The following is a 24,752-nucleotide window of genomic DNA, read 5'->3' as shown; positions in this document are numbered from 1 at the left end:
AATGTGGGTAGGTGCTACTCGTGTAGATGGGGCATCTTGGTCGGCATGGGCAAGTTGGGCCGAAGGGCCTGGTTCTATGCTGCATGACTACAAATAACAATGGAAGGCGTGTATCGCGAGGGAAAGAAATGGATCTGAAAGGTGATATGCTCAGATCTAACATGACTTTTTATACTTTCATATTATTTTACTTTAAAAAAAAAAGGTATTGGGCTTTATTAAAATCAAACGCCATCATAACATTGGAAACATCTAATCAATTGTTTCAGAAGGAACTGCAGATGCTGGAAAAATCAAAGGTAGACAAAAAATGCTGGAGAAATTCAGCGGATGAGGCAGCGTCTATGGAGCGAAGGAAATAGGTGACGTTTCGGGTCAAGACCCTTCTTCAGACTGATGTGGAGATGGGGGAGGGGCGGGAACCCGCCCCTGCCCCACCTCCACATTAATCTGAAGAAGGGTCTCGACGTCAGTCTGAAGAAGGGTCTCGACCCGAAACGCCACCTATTCCTTCGCTCCATAGACGCTGCCTCACCCGCCGAGTTTCTCCAGCATTTTTGTCTACCATCACACATCTAATCAATATCAGTCTTCTGCCAGAATACAGCATGTTCTTTGCAGGGCAGACTGGCTGACAAACTATTAAAACGATTTACAACACTCCCTGGGATTGTTTCCACATTTAGTTGGGAACTCTTCCAAGTGATGTTAGTCGAGTCATTCTCCAACATATTTCCGGTCGCCAAAAAATTGACGGAACCACAATATTAATGCCAACTGCAAGAAATCAATACTTAGCATATGCATGTCACAGTTCAGGTCATAGATTTTATTCATAAATATACATACACACTGATGCAAGGGATTTGGATGATCGCAAAACATGGACAGAATAACGTTATGGGCTTTTCTTCTTTCCACATTTTGTATCTTAAATTATGTGAGGGATAGATGGGGTAGACAGTCAGGACCTACCCCCCCCCCCAAGGGTGAAAATGCCCACTACTACAAAGATGTGTAGGTTAATAGGCTTGGTGTAAGTGTAAATTGTCCCCCATGTGTGTAGAATAGTGTTTGTGTGTGGGGATCGTGGTTGGTGCGGATTCGGTGGGCTGAAGGGCCTGTTTCCGCACTGTATCTCTAAACTAGAGGGCACAGCTGTAAGGTGAGAGGGGGGAAAGTCGAATGAAGTTGTGCAGGGCAAGGTATTTGACACAGAGGGTGGAGGTGACATACAGTGCACTGCCAGGGGTGATGGTGGAGGCAGGTACGAGTGTGGCGTTTACGAATCCTTCAGGCAGGTACACTGAAGTGCAGGGAATAGAGGGATGTGGATGATGTACAGGCACGTGATCAATATAACGGCATTATGTTCAGCACGGATATTGTGGGCCGGAGCCCATTCATTCACTGTTCTGTTCTGTTCTATTTTATCGTGTATCAGAGGCAGTATTTCCAGAAATATATGGAACTTAAGAAAAATATGCATTTTAGTTAATACTTTGAGTACAGTTGATTCTTTATTTTCTGCTCATTTTAAACCAAATGTGGAGATTTAATTAAATCAAATGAATTAAAAGTTCCATCTTGCTTGTCCATGACAGCAGCGACAGGCCTTTACAAACATCTGAACCCTGTTATTGTATAGTTTCCCCTGTGGAGTTGAGAAGGAAATGCGACGATGTTTTGACCCATTGAAAAGTAATGGTAACGCCCATGTCGATGGAATAAGGCAATAGACAATAGGTGCAGGAGTAGGCCATTCGGTCCTTCGAGCTAGCACCGCCATTCAATGTGATCATGGCTGATCATCCCCAATCAGTACCCCGTTCCTGCCTTCTCCCCATTTCCCCTGACATGATATTTTGATTGACATTGTGTAAGGCATGTGGAAGTTCAGCTGATGAGTGTACTGAAAGCAAAGGTTGACAAATACTTGGATGTTAAGGAAACGGAGGTTTGTGTGTTAGTGCAGGAAAGTGTCATTGAAGAGGAAGATGAACCATTATCATAGTGGGACGACAGATGGCACAATGGGCTAAGTGTTCGGCTGGCAACCGGAAGGTAGCCGGTTCGAATCCCGCTTGGAGTGCATACTGTCGTTGTGTCCTTGGGCAAGACACTTCACCCACCTTTGCCTGTGTGTGAATGTGTGTGAGTGATTGGTGGTGGTCGGAGGGGCCGTAGGCGCAGATTGGCAGCCACGCTTCCGTCAGTCTGCCCCAGGGCAGCTGTGGTTACAGAAGTAGCTTACCACCACCGAGTGTGACTGAGGAGTGAATGAATAATGCGATGTAAAGCGCCTTGAGTATTAGAAAGGCGCTATATAAATCCCATCCATTATTATTATTATTATTATTATTATTATTATCTTATTCAAGGACAGAGGCAAGCACAAGGCTCCCAACTGGCCCACTCATCCTCTCTTGTTAGAGCCACGGAGCAGAGAACCAAGGAGGTGGGCAACAGAATGAACAAACCTTTCAGATGCATCACTGTATCAAGCAAAGTTAGACCAAAATGCTGGATAAACTCAGCGGGTGAGGCAGCATCTATGGAGCGAAGGAATAGGTGACGTTTTGGGTCGAGAGAAGATGGGTCTCGACCCAAAATGTCACCTATTCATTCTCTCGATAGATGTTGCCTCACCCGCTAAGTTTCTCCAGCAATTTTGTCTAATCTTTGATTTTTCCAGCATCTGCAGTTCTTTCTTAAACAGTATCAAGCAATGGAAGTTATATGGTATGACGAGGGTGATATATTTCTAGCAGATGCATTTCCTTCATAGAAAATATCTTGTACATTTTGTAAAGATCTACCAACATTCCGTACAAAATATTATAGTCTTCCACTTTTAAGTTTTGAATCCCAACGTGAAATTTTGTAATTTCCATGTTTTTGTCTAACGGGCAGTGCCGATACTTTAATAATTGCCAAAACCCCCCAAAAAACTTTAATGAAACATATCCATCTTGCCCAAGTGCTGTTGCCAGAAATGAGCAGACTGCAGATTGCTCATTGCTGCCTGTCCTGAGCTGGCATTATTAAATGGGCAAGATGACCACAATGGCCCTCGCCTCACCTCACAATTAAAGGACGTTATTTTAGAAAGGAGATGAGGAGAAATTTCTTTAGTCAGAGGGTGGTGAATCTGTGGAATTTATTGCCATGGAAGGCTGTGGGGGCAAGTCAGTGGATATTTTTAAGGCAGAGATACATGGATTGCTGATTATTACGGGTGTCAGGGGTTATGAGGAGAAGGCAGGAGAATGGGGTTAGGAGGGAGAGATAGATCAGTCAGTGTTAGTTCATGATGCAGAGGGCCAGTATCACCGGCTACACACATGTTTTGAGGTGACCCAAGAACTTAACGCCATGACATGATCGAAAAACTACTTACACACTCTACCGTACAGGCCATTTTAGTAACAGACATCAAAGAGCTAATTGCAGTGGCCTTTATATGAATATTAATGTTATGTGGTCAACAAAGACCTGCGTTTATTGCTCGGCTTTATTGACTGATCAAAAAAATGCATTCAGCTGCAGATGGCCTGAAACAAACGTGATAGACAACACTGGCACATTTCAAACACATTTTGATAAGGCAAAGTGGAGAGTTATGGCACAAACTGCAAAGGAAATACTGGCAATGGACCAAGGTGATGGAGACGATTGTACAGCATTCAAACAGGGCCTGTGATCCACACCGTCTATGCCCACCTACACTAATCCCAAATTAGGACAGTCTTCCTCAAAGCCTTGCCCAAGTACTGTCTACGTTGCTCTTAGACCTGGCAATTATACTTGATTCCTCCGTTGGTCGTGATGCAGATATCAAGCACTCTGGTGGGGGGGGGGGCGGGGGGGTGGGAGATAAAACTTCCCCCTTAGAACTGCTTTAAAACTTCCCTTCACCTTCAGCCTACGTTGTAATTTGTTGTTCGATTCCACTCTCACATGAAGTATACTTTGACTAACTACCATCAATGCCCCTCACTCAATCTCAGGTCACCCCTCAGCCTTCTTCACTCCAGGGAAAACAAACCCGGCCTCCCAGTTTATTCCCCTTATATATAGTCCTCCAATCCACGATACCTCCAATGGAGATTTAAGGACAATAGCAGAGCTAATTGTCTGTTTTTCAGCAATAACAAGGCACTCATATTTTTATAAGAGACAGCATGCTGTCAATGGCAATTACAGTGAATGATGTAATGTAAAATAACACTTTCATAACAGTTCCTCTCATTTCATTGAAGTTTTCTATTTTCTACAAACATTCAGTTCCATAGTGAATTACATGAGAAAAAATTAAAATATGTCAGACATTTTAATTAGTGTCTACAATGAGCCATTATGAATTTCACCTTTATTCTAGTGTGCTGGGATTTTCAGTGTTTTACAATAAGGAAAATTGAGTTATTTAATTATGAAAGCACCCAATTATACAAAATTTGCCTAAGGTAGTAAACAGTAAAAAGGTAGCGAACAGCAGGGGGAAAAACAGCTGTAATGGGAAATGGACATGGAAAGGTACATAAAAAGTCATTTATTCTGCTAGTACTTTAATAAATCAAATTAAACAAAGAGGCTCTAAAGAAGAAAGAAAGCACACTACATTATTAGAAACACATTTCGTGTCGTTGCCACACCAGAAAATATTTGCTGATGTTGTTTATCTTTTTGCTCAATTTATTAAAAATACTTAAAACACAAACTTCTTTCTTGTTCAGTTTCTACAAATGGATGACCTTAGTAAGAAGTTGTGTAATTAGAAGCAGGTAAAAAGACACGGAAGAAATAGCACAAGAAATCAACTCGAATCCATTCGGTGAAGGTTGTGAAGAGCCAAGATGGAGGGTGTCAGTTTTAATCCCACCCATCGCTTGGAACTAGGTGAGTGGGTGCTTTAAATACAACATCACCCCCGTTATTAAACTGTGGGAAATCTGGTTGGATGCCACTATTCACAAATTGAAATTGTATTCCTAAACAGATTTCTGTTAGGGGGAAGTGCTGGTCCACACAGTAGTTTATGACGGAAACTAAACATGAAGGTTTGTTCGGAGCTGATACATTAACAGTTTCACTTTCGACAAGTGCTACCTGTAATGTATTCATGCATATTCATGTATATGATAATGAGTCGGTGTTCAATATCAGCAGGGAATGCTGGGTAACAAACCTCTCTCTCTCGTGATCCAGGCAACCTGTGTGTAAGTTGTCATTCATTCTGTCATCCGGAATATGACACTACCTGACCTGCTAAATGCATCTCAGAAGGAAATGCTGGAAAATCGAAGGTAGACAAAAATGCTGGAGAAACTCAGTGGGTGCAGCAGCATCTATGGAGCGAAGGAAATAGGCAACGTTTCGGGCCGAAACTTTGCCTATTTCCTTCAGGGTTTCGGGCCGAAACACCACCCATCTCCTTCACTCCATAGATGCTGCCGCACCCGCTGAGTTTCTCCAGCACTTTTGTCTACCTTCGATTTTCCAGCATCTGCAGTTCCTTCTTAAACACACTGGAGATTGTTCAGACATCACGAAAGTATGCAGACTGTAATAAAGCCAGTGAAAGATTGATTTGGAAATATTAATTACTGAGGAACTCACTTAAAAGGGTGACTCAAGCGGTCCCGTGACCCATGACGAAGATCCAGGGGAAAGCCCCATCCATCTTCCTACTCAACGCCCCCCCCACCCCACACGCAGTTCCTCCAGCAGTTATGATGATCAAAAAAGGCATTAACATTGCATGTCTGGCTTGCAGCCCAGTGTTTACAGAGCAGCAGAGGTCAACTTGACATATTTAAATCACACATCACATTTTTTCAGGCTACTGCTTTGCGGTGGTGTTTGTCGGCCAAACTATAGACATTGGACGGTGCAGTTTCCAGACGGGGATGGGAGGGAGGGTTGAGTGACACAATGACCGGCCCACAGCGTCAGCGTCGACCAGCGATCCCCGCACATTAACACTATCCTACACACACACTAGGGACAAATTTTATACGTACCAAGTCAATTTACCTACATACCTGCAAGTCATTGGAGTGCGGGAGGAAACAGAAGATTTCAGAGAAAACCCACGCGATCACGGGGAGAACGTACAAACTCCATTCAGACAGTAGCTGTAGTCGGGATCGAACCGGGGTCTCTGGCACAGCAAGTGCTGTAAGGCAGCAAATCTACTGGTGCTGAAATGAATGTGTGCACATGGGAGATGAGGGGGGGGGGGGGGGGGGGAAGAAGAGAGGGGCTCTGGGCGGATAGCAGTCCAGAGGAAGATTAAGGTTAAGAATAATGTTGTGTTGCATCATAGCTTGGCGTGGCAACAGCTCTGCCCAAAACCGCAAGAAATTGCAGAGAGCTGTAAATGTAGCCCAGTCCATCACACAGACCAGACTTCCCACAACTGAGTCCATGTACACCTCAAGCTGTCTCAGAAAAGCAGCCAACAGAATCAAAGGCTTGTCCCATCACACGGCCATTCCTTACAGAAGCTTGAAAGCATGGACCATCCACGGCCATTCCAGAAGCAATCCTCCTCTACCCCATTGCGGACATTAGGCTTTGTCGATGAAACTGATCTGCTACAGTACAGAGAACCAAATGTTGCACTCTATGTATTGTACTCACATTGAACTGATTGCATTTATGTATGGTAAGTTTGGACAGCATGCAAAACAAAGTGTTTCACTGTATCTCATTACACGTGACAATAACTAAGTCAAGTGAAGAGAGTTTATTGTCATGTGTCCCAGATAGGACAATGAAATTCTTGCATTGCTGCAGCACAACAGAGTATTGTAAGCATAAATACAGAACAGTTCAGTGTGTCTATAGACCATATATATATATATACACATAAATAAACAGATAAAGTGCAATAGGCTGTTATAGTTCAGAGTTTGTTTGATGGCCAGTATAATAGTCTGATGGCTGTGGGGAAGATGTTCCTGAACCTTGATGTACCAGATTTCTGGCTCCTGTACCATCGTCCCGTTGATATAAACGGGATTGTGGGTCCCGATCCTACCCCTTCCAAAGTCCACAATCAGTTCCTTGGTTTTGCTGGTGTTGAGGGCCAGGTTGTTGTGCTGGCACCATTTGGTCAATCGGTCCGTCTCACTTCCATACTCTGACTCGTCACCATCAGTGATACGTCCCACAACAGTGGTGTCGTTGGTAAACTTGATGATGAAGTTCGCACTATGTCCAGCTACACAGTCATGAGTATAGAGCGAGTACAGCAGGGGGCTGAGCGCGCAGCCTTGAGGTGCTCCCGTGCTGATTGTTATTGAGGCTGACACATTTCCACCAATACGGATAGACTGTGGTCTGTGGATGAGGAAGTCGAGGATCCAGTTGCAGAGGGATGCGCAGAGACCCAGTTCTGCGAGTTTGGTAACCAGCTTGGAGGGGATGATTGTGTTAAATGCCGAACTGTAATCAATGAATAACAGCCTGACATATGAGTTTTTGTTGTCCAAGTGGTCCAGAGTGGAGTGGAGAGCCAGTGAGATCGCATCCACCGTCGATCTATTTTGGCGGTAAGCGAACTGCAGTGGGTCCAGGTTCTTGTCGAGGTAGGAGTTGATTTGTGCCATGATCAGCCTCTCAAAGCACTTCATCACCACAGACGTTAGTGCCACTGGTCGATAGTCATTGAGGCACGTCACCTTACTCTTCTTGGGCACTGGTATAATTGATGCCCTATTAAAGCAGGTGGGAACCTCAGACCTCAGAAGTGAGAGGTTGAAAATGTTCGTAAAAACTCCAGCCTGTTGGTCCGCACAGGATTTTAGAACACGACCGGGTATACCATCAGGTCCAGGCGCTTTCCGAGGGTTCATCCCCTTGAAGGATTTCCTGACGTCGGCCTCTGTGACCGAGACTGAAATACCATCACAGCGGATGGGGGCTCGGGAAGGCACATCAGTGTTCTCCCTATCAAAGCGTGCGTAAAACGCATTGAGCTCGGCAGGGAGTGATGCTTCGCTGACATTTGAGCTGCCTCCTGATTCCTGATAACTAAACCCAAGGTTAAGTTCATTGTCACATGCACCAAGGTCTAGTGAAAAGCTTTGTTTTGCATGTTACCCAAATCAGATATACCATATATGAATACAATCGAGCCCAAGTATAATAGGTAGGAGCAAAGTGAAATCCATGGAGTATAGAATATAGTTCTCAGCATTGTAGTGTATCAGTTCCAGAGATAAAGTCTATGGGGTAGAGGTGAATCGGACAGTGCCCCCATCTTATGGAGAAGCCTGATAACAGAGCAGAGAGAAGGAATAACCAGGGTGGGCCATTTTTGGCTGGGTGGGGGGGGGGGGGGGGGGAAGTGAGTGGGATGATGATTTAGCAACATTTAAAATAGGTGCAGTAGTCCATTCGGCCCTTCGAGCCAGCACCGCCATTCAATATGATCATGGCTTATCATCCAAAATCGGTACCCCGTTCCTGATTTCTCCCCATATTCCTTGATTCCGTTAGCTCGAAGAGCTATGTCCAACTCTCTCTTGAAAACATCCAGTGAATTGGCCTCCACTGCCTTCCACAGATGCACAACTCTCTGGCTGAAAACATTTTTCCTCATCTCAGTCCTAAATGGCCAAATTTGAGCCAAGATGGACAGGTGGAATAAGGAACAGCGTGCAAGAACGTGCATGGCGAGAGCAAACCAGCTCTCGGGTAAAGCCATGAAAGAGTGTTTCTGGTTGCTAGACTTTTCAATGTTTATTCTATTGATTGCATATTGTACTGAGCTGCATGCAGCATTCCAAGATTTTATTTTTAACCTACAGATTGGATATTTTGGTAAGTGATTTAAAAAGTCAAAGAAATCAGTAATATTAAATGTTAATATTAAAGGGCGGCACGGTGGCGCAGCGTTAGACGTTAGAGTTGCTGCCTTATAGCACTAACAGCGCCAGAGACCCGGATTCCATCCCGACCACAGCTAGTCTCTGGGAGTTTGTACGTTCTCCCGGTGATCGCATGGGTTTTCTCTGAGATCTTCGGTTTCCTCCCACACTCCACTGGCTTGGTATAAGTGTAAATTGTCCCCGGTCTGTGTAGGATTGTGTTAGTGTGTGGGGATCACTGGGCGGTGCGGACCCAGTGGGGCGAAGGGCCTGTTTCCACGCTGTACCTCTAAACTAAACTAAAATGTATTGACAAAAAGAATATTCCACCTACCTATTGATGGTTTTAGTGGATCAGGGGATGTGTTCTTCTTGACTTCTGTGGTTGCCTTATGTGCACTGCCGGATTTTGTTGAATCTAAATACAAAAATAACGCTGAGCTAATGATTTCAACCTGGTGTAAATGTTCACTTAGAATCACAACAGTGACTAAAACAGGGACAAAGAGTCATATAGCATGGAAACAGACCCTTCGGCCCAACTCCACCCCACAAACCAAGATGTTCCATCTAGACTAGTCCCAGCTGCCCACGTTTGTCCCATATCCTGCTAAACTTTCCCTATCCATACAACCGTTCCCATCTTGAAAATGTTTTGCCATTTATATGCCTGAAATAATGAAATGCTGAGAATTGTAGAGATTTATCAAATGGCAGTTAGATCACATTCTTCATTATTGGCAGAAATAAATTAACATTTGCACTGTCTGAAGAAGGGTCTCGACCCTTCTTCTTTCGTATGTACATCCCATCCGCTTGGCTTCACATTTCACAATCATCCATCCTTTTGTCTCTCACCTTCATGCTTTTTTCATCTCTGGCCTTTGTCCAACCATCTGCCTCTCAGCCCCACTTCTAGCTTGTGTTCACATTATCTGCCAACGCTTTGTTCTGTCCCTCCTTTCTTCCAGCTTTCCTTCACCCCTCCCCTACAATTGTTCTGTAAAAAGGGTCCCAACCCGAAACGTCACCTATTCATGTTCTCCACAGATGCTGCCTGACCCGCTGAGTTACTCCAGCACTCTGTGAAACGCCACCTATCCATGTTCTCCGCAGATGCTGCCTGACCCGCTGAGTTACTCCAGCACTTATTCTTTCTTTTTAAACCTTAAACCAATCATTTGTTTACTGACCTCCAGCTATTGGAAGCTACTTCCCCCTAAATTGTGATACACTTTAAACCCAAAATTCATTTGTTAAACCCGATGAAGTAAAGTGTGTACGTACTGCAAGGTGTAGCCTGGCAATAGGCAAATTGCGAAAAGTTCATGATTGAGGCAATATTTAGCCGATCAGATATCTGTTCGGGCAATTCTGTAATCTGATCTTCCCAGACTTTCCCATTCTCATCTTTTAATAACTGCTCCACCTCTGCAAATGTATCCTGGGCAGTCGCTGAAACAAGTCCAGCTCTTTTCAATGTCTGATATTGCTGGTGGAATGCAGGTAGTAAAATATTCGTAAGCCTGTGAAATGAGAGAAAAACAAATAAATACTACAGCACTGTACATCACTACACGTGGCAATAAACCAAACTAAACTTAAGATACAACATCGCTAAAACGCTGCAAGGGTTCGTATACAGCATTTTGAAATTTTGTTTTCGAATATCTATTCAGTTTTTGTAGTCTAGGTTCAAATCGAAGTATAAAATCATGAGAGCACAGATAGAGTAAACAGTCAGAACTTTTTCCCACAAGGATGGAAATGTCAAATACCAGAGGGCATTACTTTAAGGTGAGAGGAGCAAAGATTAAAGGCGATGTGCGGGTTGTTAAATATAACTACACAGAGTAGCTAGAACGCGCTGCTGAAGGTTGGTGGTGGAGGTGGAGAGGCACGTAGACACTATTGGATAGGTACTTCAATATGCAGGGAATGGAGGGCTATGGATCACGTGCTGGCAGATAAGAGTTGTTCTGGGCATCATGTTCAGCACAGACATTGTGGTCCGAAGGGCCTGTCCCTGTGCTGTACTGTTCTATGAATAGATCTGCCACTCTTTCCAATTTAAAATAACAAGACTTGTCAAGACTGTTTCTATAACAGCGAGTTAAAAGGATAAAATGAGATTTTGCATTTGGTTGATTGACTGATTACGGTCATGGGGGTTTAAATTACTACTGAGTCGACCTCTGCAACCAAACAGGCTGAAAATCTTTTACTGCACTTAATAGCAAATCATCATCTTTAAATACTGATACCGAGGCTTCACTTAAATTACATGTTGCAACACCTAAAACCTTTCCTTTCAAAAGAACACACTGCACTTAAATAGTTCAAAATCATGTTGAAAATGTGGAAGATACAATCAATTTGCCCACAACAGCCAGAGTGGCCAGTCATCCATACTTACTGCTCTATCATCTGATAGCCTGCATTTGTACAGAATAGATCTTCTACTGGTTAGAACACACTACTGGGCCCTTCAGCCCACAGTGTTTGTGCCAATCTCATCTGCCATAACCCTCTATCCCCTGCACGCTATGTTAAACGCCTCCACTGCCACCCCGGGCAGTGCGTTCCAGGCCCCCACTAATCTGTGTCAAACAAAACCTGCCCTGCACATCTCCATCCTTTTTCTCCAGAGATGCTGCCTGACGCCCCCAGCTCTTCACCTCCCACTCCCCCCCCCCCCTCCCCCCACCACACCCATCCATTCTGAAGAGGGGGCCAGACCCAAAACGCCACCCATCCTTTTTCACCAGGGATGCTGCCTGACCCGCTGAGTTACTACTCCAGCACTTTGTGTCCATCTTTGGTATAAACCTGCAACTGCAGTTCTTTGTTTCTCCATTAAACTTTCCCCCGCTCACCTTATAGCTGTGCCCTCCAGTCTCGGGCATTTCCACCCTAGAGGGGAAAAGGTTCTGACTATCTACCCTATCTATTCTTCCCAACATTTTTAATATTATAAATCATCCATAATTTATGATCTCTGTGATCCCTAGAGTCAGCTCGGACCCAATTGGGAAGACACGGTGAGTTAAAGGCGTGAAATTGTGAATGGTAACACAGACCCACAGATGTGGGGAAGTGTTCAAGAAGGAACTGCAGATGTTGGAAAATCGAAGGTACACAAAAATGCTGGAGAAACTCAGCGGGTGCGGCAGCATCTATGGAGCGAAGGAAATAGGTAACGTTTTGGGCCGAAACCCTTCTTCAGACTGATAGGGGGTGGCGGGGAGAAGAAAGAAAAAAGGAGGAGGAGGAGCCCGAGGGCTGGGGGATGGGAGGAGACAGCCCGAGGGCTGAGGAAGGGGAGAAGACAGCAAGGGCTAACAAAATTGGGAGAATTCAATGTTCAATTTTGTTAGCCCTTGCTGTCTCCTCCCCTTCCTCAGCCCTCGGGCTGTCTCCTCCCATCCCCCAGCCCTCGGGCTCCTCCTCCTCCTCCTTTTTCCTTCCTTCTCCCCGCCACCCCCTATCAGTCTGAAGAAGGGTTTCGGCCCGAAACGTTTCCTATTTCCTTCGCTCCATAGATGCTGCTGCACCCGCTGAGTTTCTCCAGCATTTTTGTGTACTCACAGATGTGGAGTTGGTCTTGTGCAGCTCTGTAATTTAAATTAATTATTAAGCAGTAAATTTAATTCAAGATGTCATTATGATCAATGCGATCGAGGGATTTACTTTTCTGTTCTTCTGTTCACTGGTTTTTGGAGACAAAACAACTGAGCCATGTGCTGAATTTGATGTTTCAAGTCCATTACTTCCATCTTTAAACGACAGCGCTGTAATTCTTGCTTCAGGACCTGTTAACAAAAATATTTTTCTCAGAACAAATGTGCTATCTGCAGTGTACACCTCTTATCAATCAAAATACACAGCTAGAAATACACGGAGTGACCAGCATGTAAACACTTGAGCAACATAAAATGTTTGATTGTGGATATAGAAAAGGTAAAAGGCACAAATACATTTGACAAATACAGCCCAGAACAAGTGCTGATGGACCCTCCACATTAAAGCTAAACAGTCTGAGTTTAACAACCAAGTATTTTGTTTAGTTCAGTGATACAACACAGAGCTAGGCCCTTCAGCCCACCAAGTCTGTACTGACCAATGATTCCCCATACACTAGCACTATTCTACACTCTAGTGGCAATTTACAATTTTTACTGAAGCCAATCAACGTACAAGCCTGTACGTCTTTGTAGTGTGGGAGGAAACTGGAGCACTAGGAGAAAACCCACGCGGTCATAGGGAGAACATATAAACTTTCAGCACCCGTAGTCAGGATTGAGCCCGGGTCTCTGGCGCGGTGAAGCAGTATCTCTAATGATTCGCTTCTATGCCGTCCCACGGTAGAATGGTTCTACGAACCTCAGTGTCCTATTAAATCTTGCCGCTCTCAGCTTAAATCTATACCCCTGGTCTGAAGAAAGGTCTCGAGCCGAAAACGCTGCCCATTCCTTCTCTCCAGAAATGCTGCCTCACCCGCTGAGTTACTCCAGCATTTAGTGTCTACCCTCTCGTTCTTGTTCCCCCTACCCTGGGAAAATGACTGCACTCACCCGATCTGTTCCCCTCATGATCTTACACACCTCTACAAGATCGCCCCTCATCCTCCTGTGCTCCAAGGAGTAAAGTCCTAGCCTGCCCAACCTTTCTCAATAGCTCAGGCTCTTGATACTTGCCAACATGCTCGTAAATCTTCGCTGCACTTTTCCCAGCTTAACGTTTCCTTCCTAAAGCAAGGTGACCAAAACTGAACACAGTACTTCGGGATGACAGATGGCACAATGGGCTAAGTGTTCGGCTGGCAACCGGAAGGTAGCCGGTTCGAATCCCGCTTGGAGTGCATACTGTTGTTGTGTCCTTGGGCAAGACACTTCACCCACCTTTGCCTGTGTGTGAATGTGTGTGAGTGATTGGTGGTGGTCGGAGGGGCCGTAGGCGCAGATTGGCAGCCACGCTTCCGTCAGTCTGCCCCAGGGCAGCTGTGGCTACAGAAGTAGCTTACCACCACCGAGTGTGACTGAGGAATGAATGAATAATGCGATGTAAAGCGCCTTGAGTATTAGAAAGGCGCTATATAAATCCCATCCATTATTATTATTATTTCAAACGTGGCCTCACCAACACCCGGTACAACTATAACACAACGTCACAACTTCAAACACCCATTTGCAGAAAATCAAGTTGGATTTCAGCATCTGAAATCTCCTTAATGCCTGAATGTTATGTGGATAAATATTCTATGCCCTTATTGTTCACTCAACAGGTGTAACCAACTCATTTGCATATTTTGAATGATATTTGTCTGTCACAAGCCTAACCATGGTGGTTTTCAGGGAGGAACTTCCAACACATGGGCGGCACAGAGACGCATTTGGTTGAGCTGCTGCCTCAGTGCCAGAGACCCGGGTTCTGACTGTGTGGAGTTCGCACGGTCTACCTGTGATTGCGTGGGTTTCCGCCAGTGTCCCCCCCACACCCCCAAGCCGGTGGGTTTGTAGGTTAATTGGCCTCTTTAAAACAAGAGTTCCCCCTATTATGTAGGCAGTGACTGAGAAAGTGGGATAGCCCAGAATGAGTGTCAACGGGTGATGGATCGATGGTCGACGTGGACTTGGTGAGCCTAAGGGACTGTTTCCATGCTGTATCTTTGAAAAAACATACCTGGTGAACCATGGAGAGGAGAGGGAGTGCAGGGACTGGGGCAATAGAAATCTGATTCTTGACAAGCAAAGATTGAAAGAAGGTTTTTTCTGGTTTATTTGGGACGGTTACCATTGTTTGTTTTGCCTACCGCATCTTAAACACTGTGAGTTGACTGCAGAAAATGGCAGTGCACTAGTTGACGGTTTATGCTTTTAGAAATTTGGTTCAATGTTTTACATTTCATATTGAAGTCTTTAGTCGAGTATAGTTTAGAGATACTGTACAACATGGAAACAGACTTGTTGACCCACCAAGCCCATGCTGACAAGGTAGAACATACTAGGTGTAAGTTACCCCGACTTCTCACTCACACCCGACACATTAGGAGCAATTTACAGAGGGCCAATTAACCTACAAACCTGTAGGTCTCTGGGATGTGGGAGGAACCCGGAGCACCCCGAGGGAACCTACATGGTCACAGGGAGAATGTGCAAACTCCACACAGACAGCACCCGAGGTCAGGATCGAACCCGGATCTCTGGTGCCATGAGCCAGCAGATCTTCAGCTGCATCACCGTACAGAAAATTTGCCGTGTTACATTGTGCTCTCCTGAGCTAAGAAAGTTAATGCACATTAGTTGACATACTGCACATGATGCCAAAACATAACTCTGAAGCAATATTGCCAGCTAATTGTACAATGATACTTCCCACTGTACTACCTATCTTTGTCATTTAGTCCAAGATGGAGCAGTACATCGGGCCTGAGAGGGCCGCACAAAGTAAAACTGGAATCAAAAAAACAATATATTGTACATCAACCTTTGATCCCATCCTCACAGTTCAGCAAATCTTTTGACTTCATAAAGTGAGTAAATAAAGGGCCTGTCCCACATACGCGATTTTTACGTGACTTGCCGGCACCCGTCATAGTCACAGCAGGTCGGCGAAAATTTTGAACATGTTGAAAATCCAGCGGCGACCAGAAAAAGGTACGACTCTTTGGGTGACTCCTCATGACCATACAGGCGTCATCTCGCATCGCAGGGTGAAGCCTGTTTGGTCGTGAATAGTCGCCCAAAGAGTCGCCGGGTGACCTCTGTATGGTCGTGAGTAGTCGCCCAAAGAGTCGTACCTTTTTCTGGTCACCGCTGGATTTTTAACATGTTGAAAATTTTCGGCCACCTGCTGCGACTATGCCGGGATACCGGGCAAGTCGCCGAAAAAAACCAAGTAAGTGGGACAGGCCCTTAAGAGGTGATAATTCAACTCCAGTTCATCCTCCCAGGTAATAGTATAGATTTTAACAAGGTTTCAATATTGCCATCTGAAAACAGCTACTCCAATGTTGAAGATCTAATAAAAGCTGATAAAGATTATATATTTCATTTCTACCTGCGGTGTTTTACCATCTTGGCCCAATAAACACATCTCATTTTCAACACGGTGCAACCAGTTACTGTTTTCTTCAAGCATCTTCTCCATAGTTTTAATTTTCTGTAGAATGTGGTAGTGTTGTGTTTTCAGTGCAGCAAGCTTGCGTTCATACTTGCAGGATGCCTAAACAGTGGGCAAATTAATGCACGTTAATCAAGCGGATGTAATAAACTCAGTGGGATGTAGGAGCCCCAGCCTGAAACATCACTTATTCACCTTCTCCACAGATGCTGCCTGACCCGCTGAGTTACTCCAGCACTCTGTGAAACGTCACCTATCCATGTTCTCCACAGATGCTGCCTGACCCACTGAGTTACTCCAGCATTCTGTGAAACGTCACCTATCCATGTTCTCCACAGATGCTGCCTGACCCGCTGAGTTACTCCAGCACTCTGTGAAACGTCACCTATCCATGTTCTCCACAGATGCTGCCTGACCCACTGAGTTACTCCAGCACTCTGTGAAACGTCACCTATCCATGTTCTCCACAGATGCTGCCTGACCCACTGAGTTACTCCAGCACTCTGTGAAACGTCACCTATTCATGTACTCCACAGATGCTGCCTGACACATTGAGTTACTCTATGCCTACTTCTATAAATTGTGAACTTGTATTAGAACGGGTGTCAATGGTTATGGGGAGAAAGCAGGAAAATTGGATTAGGAGGCAGAGATCAGCCATGATTGAATGGCGGAGGAGACTCGATGGGCCGAATGGCCTAATTCTACTCTTATAACTTGTGAACTTACTCCAGCACTTTGCGGCTTTTTTTTTGTAAACCAGCACATGCACTTCCTTCCTTCTCCACCTATCACTCGACAGACTTTGTCATGCCCGCAACCTCTCTTCCAGCTTTCTCTCCCACCGCCACCTGCAGCCCTGACCCAAAACATCACCTATCCACATTCCCCAGAGATGCTGCCTGACCCGCTGAGTTAGTCCAGCACTTGGTATAAACCAGTTGGTATAAACCTAAGAAAATTTTGCTTTTTTTTAATGCAGGGGTCTCTAATGCAGACAGATAAACGTAAGGGTGTGAAACAACACAAACATCACATAAGGGATGAATATCATGCAAATGCTGTGCAGTGAGGATCATTTTCCACAATGACAATAACAAAAGATCTGACTGACGATAACCTTCCGCTGTTTGTAATGTCAGCAGGTGCCAACACCATCGCACAGGAACGGCTTTTGCACCATGTTCCCTCAGACACAAAGCTGGAAATGTTTGGGTAGATATAATCTACGGAGAGAAATGGTTCCGACCAATTTGTCAGAAATGACAAATGTTTAAAAAAGCAAGATGTATTTTAACAATACAGATTTAGGAGAGGGGGTGAAGTACAAGAGTACAGAGAAAGTAACATGTTATCAAGTGGAGTGGAGTGCGTTTCCATTATCTCCTGAACCCGTCTTCAATATTAGTGACTAAAGGAAAGATTCCTTGAAATGATATGAAAATCTGTCACTATACATGCTGCCCGAATGTATATGCTGCCTTGTGCTGTACATATTTAAGTCATTCATAACAACTCTCTTGCAATCTGAAATGAGCTACAATACAAAATGAGAAACAGGTCCTAAATCCTCCAGGATCCACTTTCATTGAGATTTTCTCAACTTTGCGCAGGAGGGATATTTCTACTGTGTTCGGTGAAAAGAGGGAGAGGGAGAGGGAGAGGGGGAGGGGGAGAGGGAGAGAATGAGAAATTTTTGTACATCAAAAAATTCCAACCCTTAAAGCAAGCCATGTGTGGTGTCCATTAAATGAGAGAGTAGCACTATCAGCAGGTGAGTTAATTTGAAGATGTTATTCATCTCGAGACCCCTTGTCTACTGTAACTTCCTCATTTGCCATTATGTAATGTTGGCAAAGGAGGATGAAATGGTTCAGTGAACTCGACAGAACATATGAAAATCAGCAATGCATTTACATCTTACACATGATGCCTGCAGTGTAAAAATAAACAGGGGTCACGCCAAACAAAAAACAGCTTTTACATCCTTGGCAAAGCAACCTTGTCATCATCAAGTTTAGTTTAGTTTAGAGACACAGCGTGGAAACGGGCTCTTCGGCCCACCGGGTTCACGCTGACCAGCGTTCCCCGCACATTAACACTATCCTACACACACAAGGGACAATATTTCTTTACATTTGCTAAGCCAATTAACCTACAAACATGTACGTCTTTGGAGTGTGGGACGAAACCGAAGATCTCGGCGAAAACCCACGCTGGTCACGGGGAGAACGTACAAACTCTGTACAGACAGCACCCGTAGTCGGGATCGAACCCGGGTCTCCGGCGCTGCATGCGCTGCAAGGCAGCAACTCTACCGCTGCGCCACCGTGCTGCCTTTACTGTAAATGTGTACAATATGTAAAACTACGAATTTCCCAACATCAAAATTTAAAGTTTCATTTAAGATTTTGTGACCTAGTGATTTTGTGATTTTGTAATGCATTTGTGCCGTTTTTTGATTACAGAGGCAAATCGTGTAACATTTTGTCAAAATTTGCAAGCGATGCTTTCTGGAGCAAAAGATGCAAACACTGTGCACACGGGACATATTATATCCAAAGTTATTAATTGTATTTTAACCTTTATATTATTTCACTAACATCAAGATAAAGTATTTCTTTGGTGGAACTATTTATGCAATGATTGTATTAAACGAGAAAGTGACACCATCTTTTGACTTGTGTGGCAATGGATTCGATTAATCAATTGTCACCAGCTCATATTATACTTCATTTTGTCACACTGACAAATCATCTCACCCTTTCTGTAGCAGGCTCACATGGAAACAATCGAGCATGTTGCTGACACTGTTTGTAATAAAATGTCAGCTGCTCCGCCTCCTTCATTTTCAGTTCCAGATCCAAGCAGCTAATCCTGACTTTCTGTCTTTTGAGGAAGATGTCTTCAAGGACTTCTTCAAATCTGGAGAAACGAAAAGAGTTTGGCAAACTGGATTAAGTACACGGCAATGGTTCATGGTGACCTACGCAGAAGCAAGGCACAAAGAATTGTTCTTGACCAACTGTTACTAGAAATTGCAACTCCACCTGCCCAGGAGCTCGTGTGACCAAGGGTGTTTTCCTGCACATGCTTTGCCATTGAAGTGTGGAAGAAAAGGGAGTCTGCGACCAGATTTCATGGCTGACATTTTACCTCCATGCTTCATTCCTGCACTATCCCCATATTCCTCGAGATAAAGACTCTAATATCTAAAATGGAGGTTGGATCATGATCAGAAGGGAGTTCATCTCCAGGCAGAGAGCAAGCTCGATAGACGCACAGTCTGTGCGCCTGTCCCACAAGCGGTGAATTATGAACAGCAGAGACAAGGAACAGAGCGAACTCTATAATAGTGTATCAATAAATAAAGGGAATTCAAGAAAAAGTCATAAATAGCTAAAATCAAAGACATTTCACTTCAACGCACAGAGCATTTACAAAATAGTTTAGATGTGCAGCTGGAAGCAAATGGATGAGATGTTGGGAGTTATTGTAAAGATGAGGTGGCCTTGTGATTAATGTCGGCAATTAAATGATCTAGGGTGTCTGACATTTAGAAAGCATTAATGATTACATAACAGCTGTAGTGGGGAAAGATCTTTGTGCAGAAGAACAAAAGCGCAGTTGGTGTAGATTGGAGATAAGGTGCCACATTAAACACTGGCTGGAGTGGTAAAAGGGCCAAAAAGCAACGGAAGGAAAGAATCAAGTAATCAAAAAATCCCGTCACAAAGAAAGAGAATGAGAGGAATAGATCGGGTAGACGCACAGAGTCTCTTGCCGACAGTAGGGGAATCGGGGACCAGCAGATATACAGTAGGTTTATGGTGAAGGGGAAGAGATTTAATAGGAATCTGAGGGGTAACTTTTTCACACAAAGGATGGTGGGTGTATGGAGCAAGCTGCCAGAGGAGGTAGTTGAGGCTGGGACTATCCCAACGTTTAGGAAACAGTTAGACAGGTACATGGATAGGACAGGTTTGGAGGGATATGGACCAAGCGCATGCTGGTGGGACGAGTGTAGCTGGGACATGTTGGCCGGTGTGGGCAAGTTGGGCCGAAGGGCCTGTTTCCACACTGTATCACTCTATGATGCAAGCACCCCAAGGGGATGTAGTATATTTTTTTATTAAGGCATTCGATACGGGTCCACAATAGAGGCGGTTACATAAAGTAAGCCGGCCAACGAGAATTGGGACAGGGATAAATATATTAGTGTGAAAATCAAAATTCTGAAAATGATGGAAATCTGAAATAAAGCAAATTCCTGAAAATGCTCAGCAAGTTGGGCAGCATCTACGGAAAGAGAAGCACTGTCAAGGAAGGATCTGAAATATGTGGATTAAAAGACAGAAAAATAAATAAAAGGAATATCTTCAGGCTGGCAGACGATTACTAGCGAGACGGCCCAGCCTTTGGATCTAAATAATTCACAATTACATTCACTTGGATGAAAAGACAAACTAATATATGCAAGCTGGCCAACGGTATGTCTAGATGGGGTAGTGAGTTGCGAGAGTGACGGAATAAGTCTGCAAAGAGATGTGGAGTAGACAAGGTGCTAAAGATGGGAAATTGTCAATCTATCACCTCTCATGAAAAAGAAATAGAAAAACAAATGACAATAGTAGCAGTGGTACAGCTGGTGGAGTTGCTGACTGACCGCACCAGAAACACTGGTTCAATGCCGACCTTGGGTGCTGAACGTGTGGAGTTTGCATGTTCTGCCTGTGACCGCTTGGGTTTCCTCCGGGTGCTCCGGTTTCCACCCCCATCCCGAAAATGTGCGGGTTTGTAGGTTAATTGGCCTCTCAATGGCACCTCGCGTGTAGGGAGTGGATGAGAAAGTGGGGTAACAGAACTAGTGACAACGGATCATCGATGGTCAGCATGGACTCAGTGGGCTGAAGGGCCTGTTTCCATGCTGTATCTCTCCCAATTGTTTTTTCCATGCTGCATCTTTAAAGTGATGAGAAATCGGTATAAATTGGAGTACATTGGGGGCTTGCTGCATTGATTCCTGAGATGCAGTTTGTAAAAATGAAGGGGTTTCAAACAATTGAAAATGTGAACACATGAAATCTTGCAGAGTTTCTACAGTACTTGGGTGTGACCACAGTTGGTGTAATGACTACAACTTCAGTTTCTGGTGCTGCACTTGGTTTGGAAGGCAGCACGATTGTTTTCAGGGAGGTGGAGTGTTGTATTAAGCAGGGAGGTGGAGTAAGATTGGTCTTAGAGGTAACCTCATTGAGATAAGAGATGTAGAGAGGGGTTATCGGATTAGATGCTGCAATGCCATGTCCTCTACCTGGAAAATGAAGAACTAGGAGAATCTCAGGATGGTACTCATTTACAACTCTGAAGAAGAGATACTTGTGTGCAGGAGATTCCAAATCCCTGGTATTCTCAAGGACAAGCGATCTAATCAATAATAATCTAAGGTGAGATAGATGGGTGTTAGGAAATGAGAGCTGCAAAAGTGAGGTGCTGGATCAACCTGAAGTGGCACTGCAAGCTTGTTGGACCAAGTAGCTCACTCTGCTTTCGTTCTTAAATGAGGCAAAAACGTCAGAAGTATTATGAGGTGCGTTTGCATGGTGCTCAACGCCATTTTACGAGGATGTTGCCAGGACTAGAGGGTGTGATCTATAGGGAGAGGTAGAGTAGGCTGGGACTCTATTCCCTGGAGCGCAGGAGGGTGAGGGGTGAACTTACAGAGGTGTACAAAATCATGAGAGGAATAGATCGAGTAGATGCACAGATTCTCTTGCCCAGAGTAGGTGAATCGGGGGCCAGAGAACATAGGTTTAAGGTGAAGGGGAAAGGATTTAATAGGAATCTGAGGGGTAACCTTTTCCACACAAAGGGGGAGTCGTTGTATGGAACGAGCTGCCGGAGGAGGTAGTTGAGGCTGGGACTATCCTAACGTTTAAGAAGCAGTTAGACAGGTACATGGATAGGACAGGTTTGGAGGGATTATGGACCAAGAGTGGGCAGGTGGGACTAATGTTGCTGGGACATGTCGACCGGTGTGGGAAAGTTGGGCCTGTTTCCACATGGTATCACTCTATATGTCCTGGTGTTTTCACCTCCCACCTCGACAACAGAGACACTTACGTAAGAATGCTGTTCATCGATTACAGCTCAGCATTCAACACCATTATACCATCTAAACTGATCACCAAACTCAGTAACCTGGGCATCGATCCCTCCCTCTGCAACTGGATACTGGACTTTCTAACCAACAGACCACAGTCTGTTAGGTTAGACAAGCACACCTCTTCAACCCTCACCCTGAACACCGGCGTTCCACAGGGCTGTGTGCTGAGCCCCCTCCTCTACTCCCTCTTCACCTATGACTGCACACCTGTACATGGTACTAACACCATCATCAAGTATGCAGATGATACAACGGTGATTGGCCTCATCAGCAACAACGATGAGTCGGCCTACAGGGAGGAGGTCCAGCACTTAGCAGCATGGTGCGCTGACAACAACCTGGCCCTTAACTCCAAGAAGACCAAGGAGCTCATTGTAGACTTCAGGAACTCCAGGGGCGGCACGCACACCCCCATCCACATTAACGAGACGGAGGTGGAACGTGTTTCTAGCTTCAGGTTCCTGGGGGTCAACATCTCCGATGACCTCTCTTGGACCCACAATACCTCAACTCTGATCAAGAAGGCTCACCAGCGTCTCTTCTTCCTGAGGAGACTGAAGAAGGTCCATCTGTCTCCTCAGATCCTGGTGAACTTCTACCGCTGCACCATCGAGAGCATCCTTACCAACTGTATCACAGTATGGTATGGCAACTGCTCTGTCTCCGACCGGAAGGCATTACAGAGGGTGGTGAAAATTGCCCAACGCATCACCGGTGCCTCGCTCCCCTCCATTGAGTCTGTCCAAAGCAAGCGTTGTCTGCGGAGGGCGCTCAGCATCGCCAAGGACTGCTCTCACCCCAACTATGGACTGTTTACCCTCCTACCATCCGGGAGGCGCTACAGGTCTCTCCGTTGCCGGACCAGCAGGTCCAGGAACAGCTTCTTCCCGGCGGCTGTCACTCTACTCAACAACGTACCTCGGTGACTGCCAATCACCCCCCCCCCCCCCCCCCCCTGGACACTCCTCCCACAGGAAAAACACTAGGTCTGTATATATGCTAATGTAAATATTTATTCAAATCATATGCTATGTCGCTCTTCCAGGGAGATGCTAAATGCATTTCGTTGTCTCTGTACTGTACACGGACAATGACAATTAAAGTTGAATCTGAATCTGAATCTGAAAGGGTGCTTCCTGTCCTGAAAAAAAAATGATGTACTTCACACAACTTGCGAAAAGTCCAATTTCTTTTTGCTTTACTTTTCATTAATAATAAATTAAGGAGCTCAAAATACACGGATCTACGTAATCACATTTCTTGGTATCTATAATTTGTTTTTCAGGTTTTAATTCAATTCATGATCAATTACACATATTTCATGTTGTTTGAAATTATTCAAGTGTTTTTGAGTCGTCGTGCAACACGAAGATGAATATTTTTGGCTCACAAGTGATTTATTGCATTATTAAATCGAATTCAGATATTACATCTACAAAGTTGGCTAACATCTTTGAAGCAATGTGGAGTGGGTGAATTCCTGTGGTTTGCATACTGAATACTTCTTGATTGTATAGATTATAACAAATTCTATTGAAAACCTCATGGAATAAGGCTTAACTATGAATATGTTGATATGTTTGCAATTAATTGAACTGGAACATGGTGAAAAACCTCTTTAATCTTATCAGAAAAACTCGAGACATTAATGTTTTATTTTAACTTACACCAGTGTAAGGACTGAAAACTGCACTCTGCGACATTTAAAAAAAGTCAGAGACGTGATTATATTCCTTAATCTCACTCTGACGTACATGGTTTGTTGTTGTTGTCAGATTGTTAAAATATTGATGCAGAGAGACATTTACATCTCTCAGAACCACTGTATGTTCCAACCACTGATGCAAGAGACTTCCCAGAAACACTATTAATACTTCACATTTTCACTGCTACTGTCAAAGCGATAGGTTCTCTTCAGTTCACAAGTTCTCTACTTGTACAAAATATTATATTTCATATGCCTACAAGAGCCTATCATACTTTATGTATAAACTTAAGTGTATAATTTATGGTATTTTAAAATAAATCATATCATTTTTTTTATTGGACTAGGGGATCTCTTTACTCTCGTTTTATTTAGCCTTATTCAAGTTTACAGCAAAATCAGAGTATGCGTGAAATACTTTGCCAATATATTGTAAAATACTGGCTTCCCCATCAGTGTCGAACTATTGGTATTTTAAAATACCTTTGTTCATGTTACCTAGTTATTGGTGAGAGGCATGATAGCCACTGAATATCCGTGTTTGTCTCCCTGCAGGATATCTGGTGTTGATGCATGTCAAAGTCGTATTCAACAAGACCAATCCAACTTCAAGCTCAACTTGTAAAGTTACATTGAGACACAACACAGAACGCCTTGTGTAATGCCTCATCACTATCCTTAAAAAGCATCACTGTTCCATTGTTTAAGAAAGAACTGCAGATGCTGGAAAAATCAAAGGGAGACAAAAAATGCTGGAGAAACTCAGCGGGTGAGGCAGAATCTGTGGAGAGAAGGAATAGGCGACGTTTCGATTCGAGACCCTTCTTCAGACTGCCTCACCCGCTGAGTATCTTCAGCATTTTTTGTCATTCCTAATGCT

At 44.3% G+C, this 24,752-nt stretch overlaps 1 protein-coding gene across 4 annotated transcripts in view; it reads right to left on the bottom strand.

Moving 5' to 3' along the window:
• kif18a (kinesin family member 18A) overlaps positions 1-24,752 on the bottom strand; it is a 69,731-nt gene that overhangs the window by 5,430 nt on the left and 39,549 nt on the right. For all 4 annotated transcript variants that reach the window (XM_033038625.1, XM_033038626.1, XM_033038624.1 and 1 more), the window contains 5 exons: positions 18,764-18,926; positions 15,939-16,103; positions 12,570-12,691; positions 10,167-10,405; positions 9,214-9,297 (listed from right to left, as the gene is read on the bottom strand). In XM_033038625.1, the coding sequence (XP_032894516.1) occupies positions 9,214-9,297; positions 10,167-10,405; positions 12,570-12,691; positions 15,939-16,103; positions 18,764-18,926 (773 nt within the window). The remainder of the gene's footprint in view (positions 1-9,213; positions 9,298-10,166; positions 10,406-12,569; positions 12,692-15,938; positions 16,104-18,763; positions 18,927-24,752) is intronic.

Source organism: Amblyraja radiata, chromosome 20 (assembly GCF_010909765.2).
Source record: "Amblyraja radiata isolate CabotCenter1 chromosome 20, sAmbRad1.1.pri, whole genome shotgun sequence".
In the NCBI taxonomy this organism is placed as follows: Eukaryota; Metazoa; Chordata; class Chondrichthyes; order Rajiformes; family Rajidae; genus Amblyraja; species Amblyraja radiata.
Note: the sequence above shows the minus strand (reverse complement) of the source record. Positions and strands in the feature narration are given on the sequence as shown.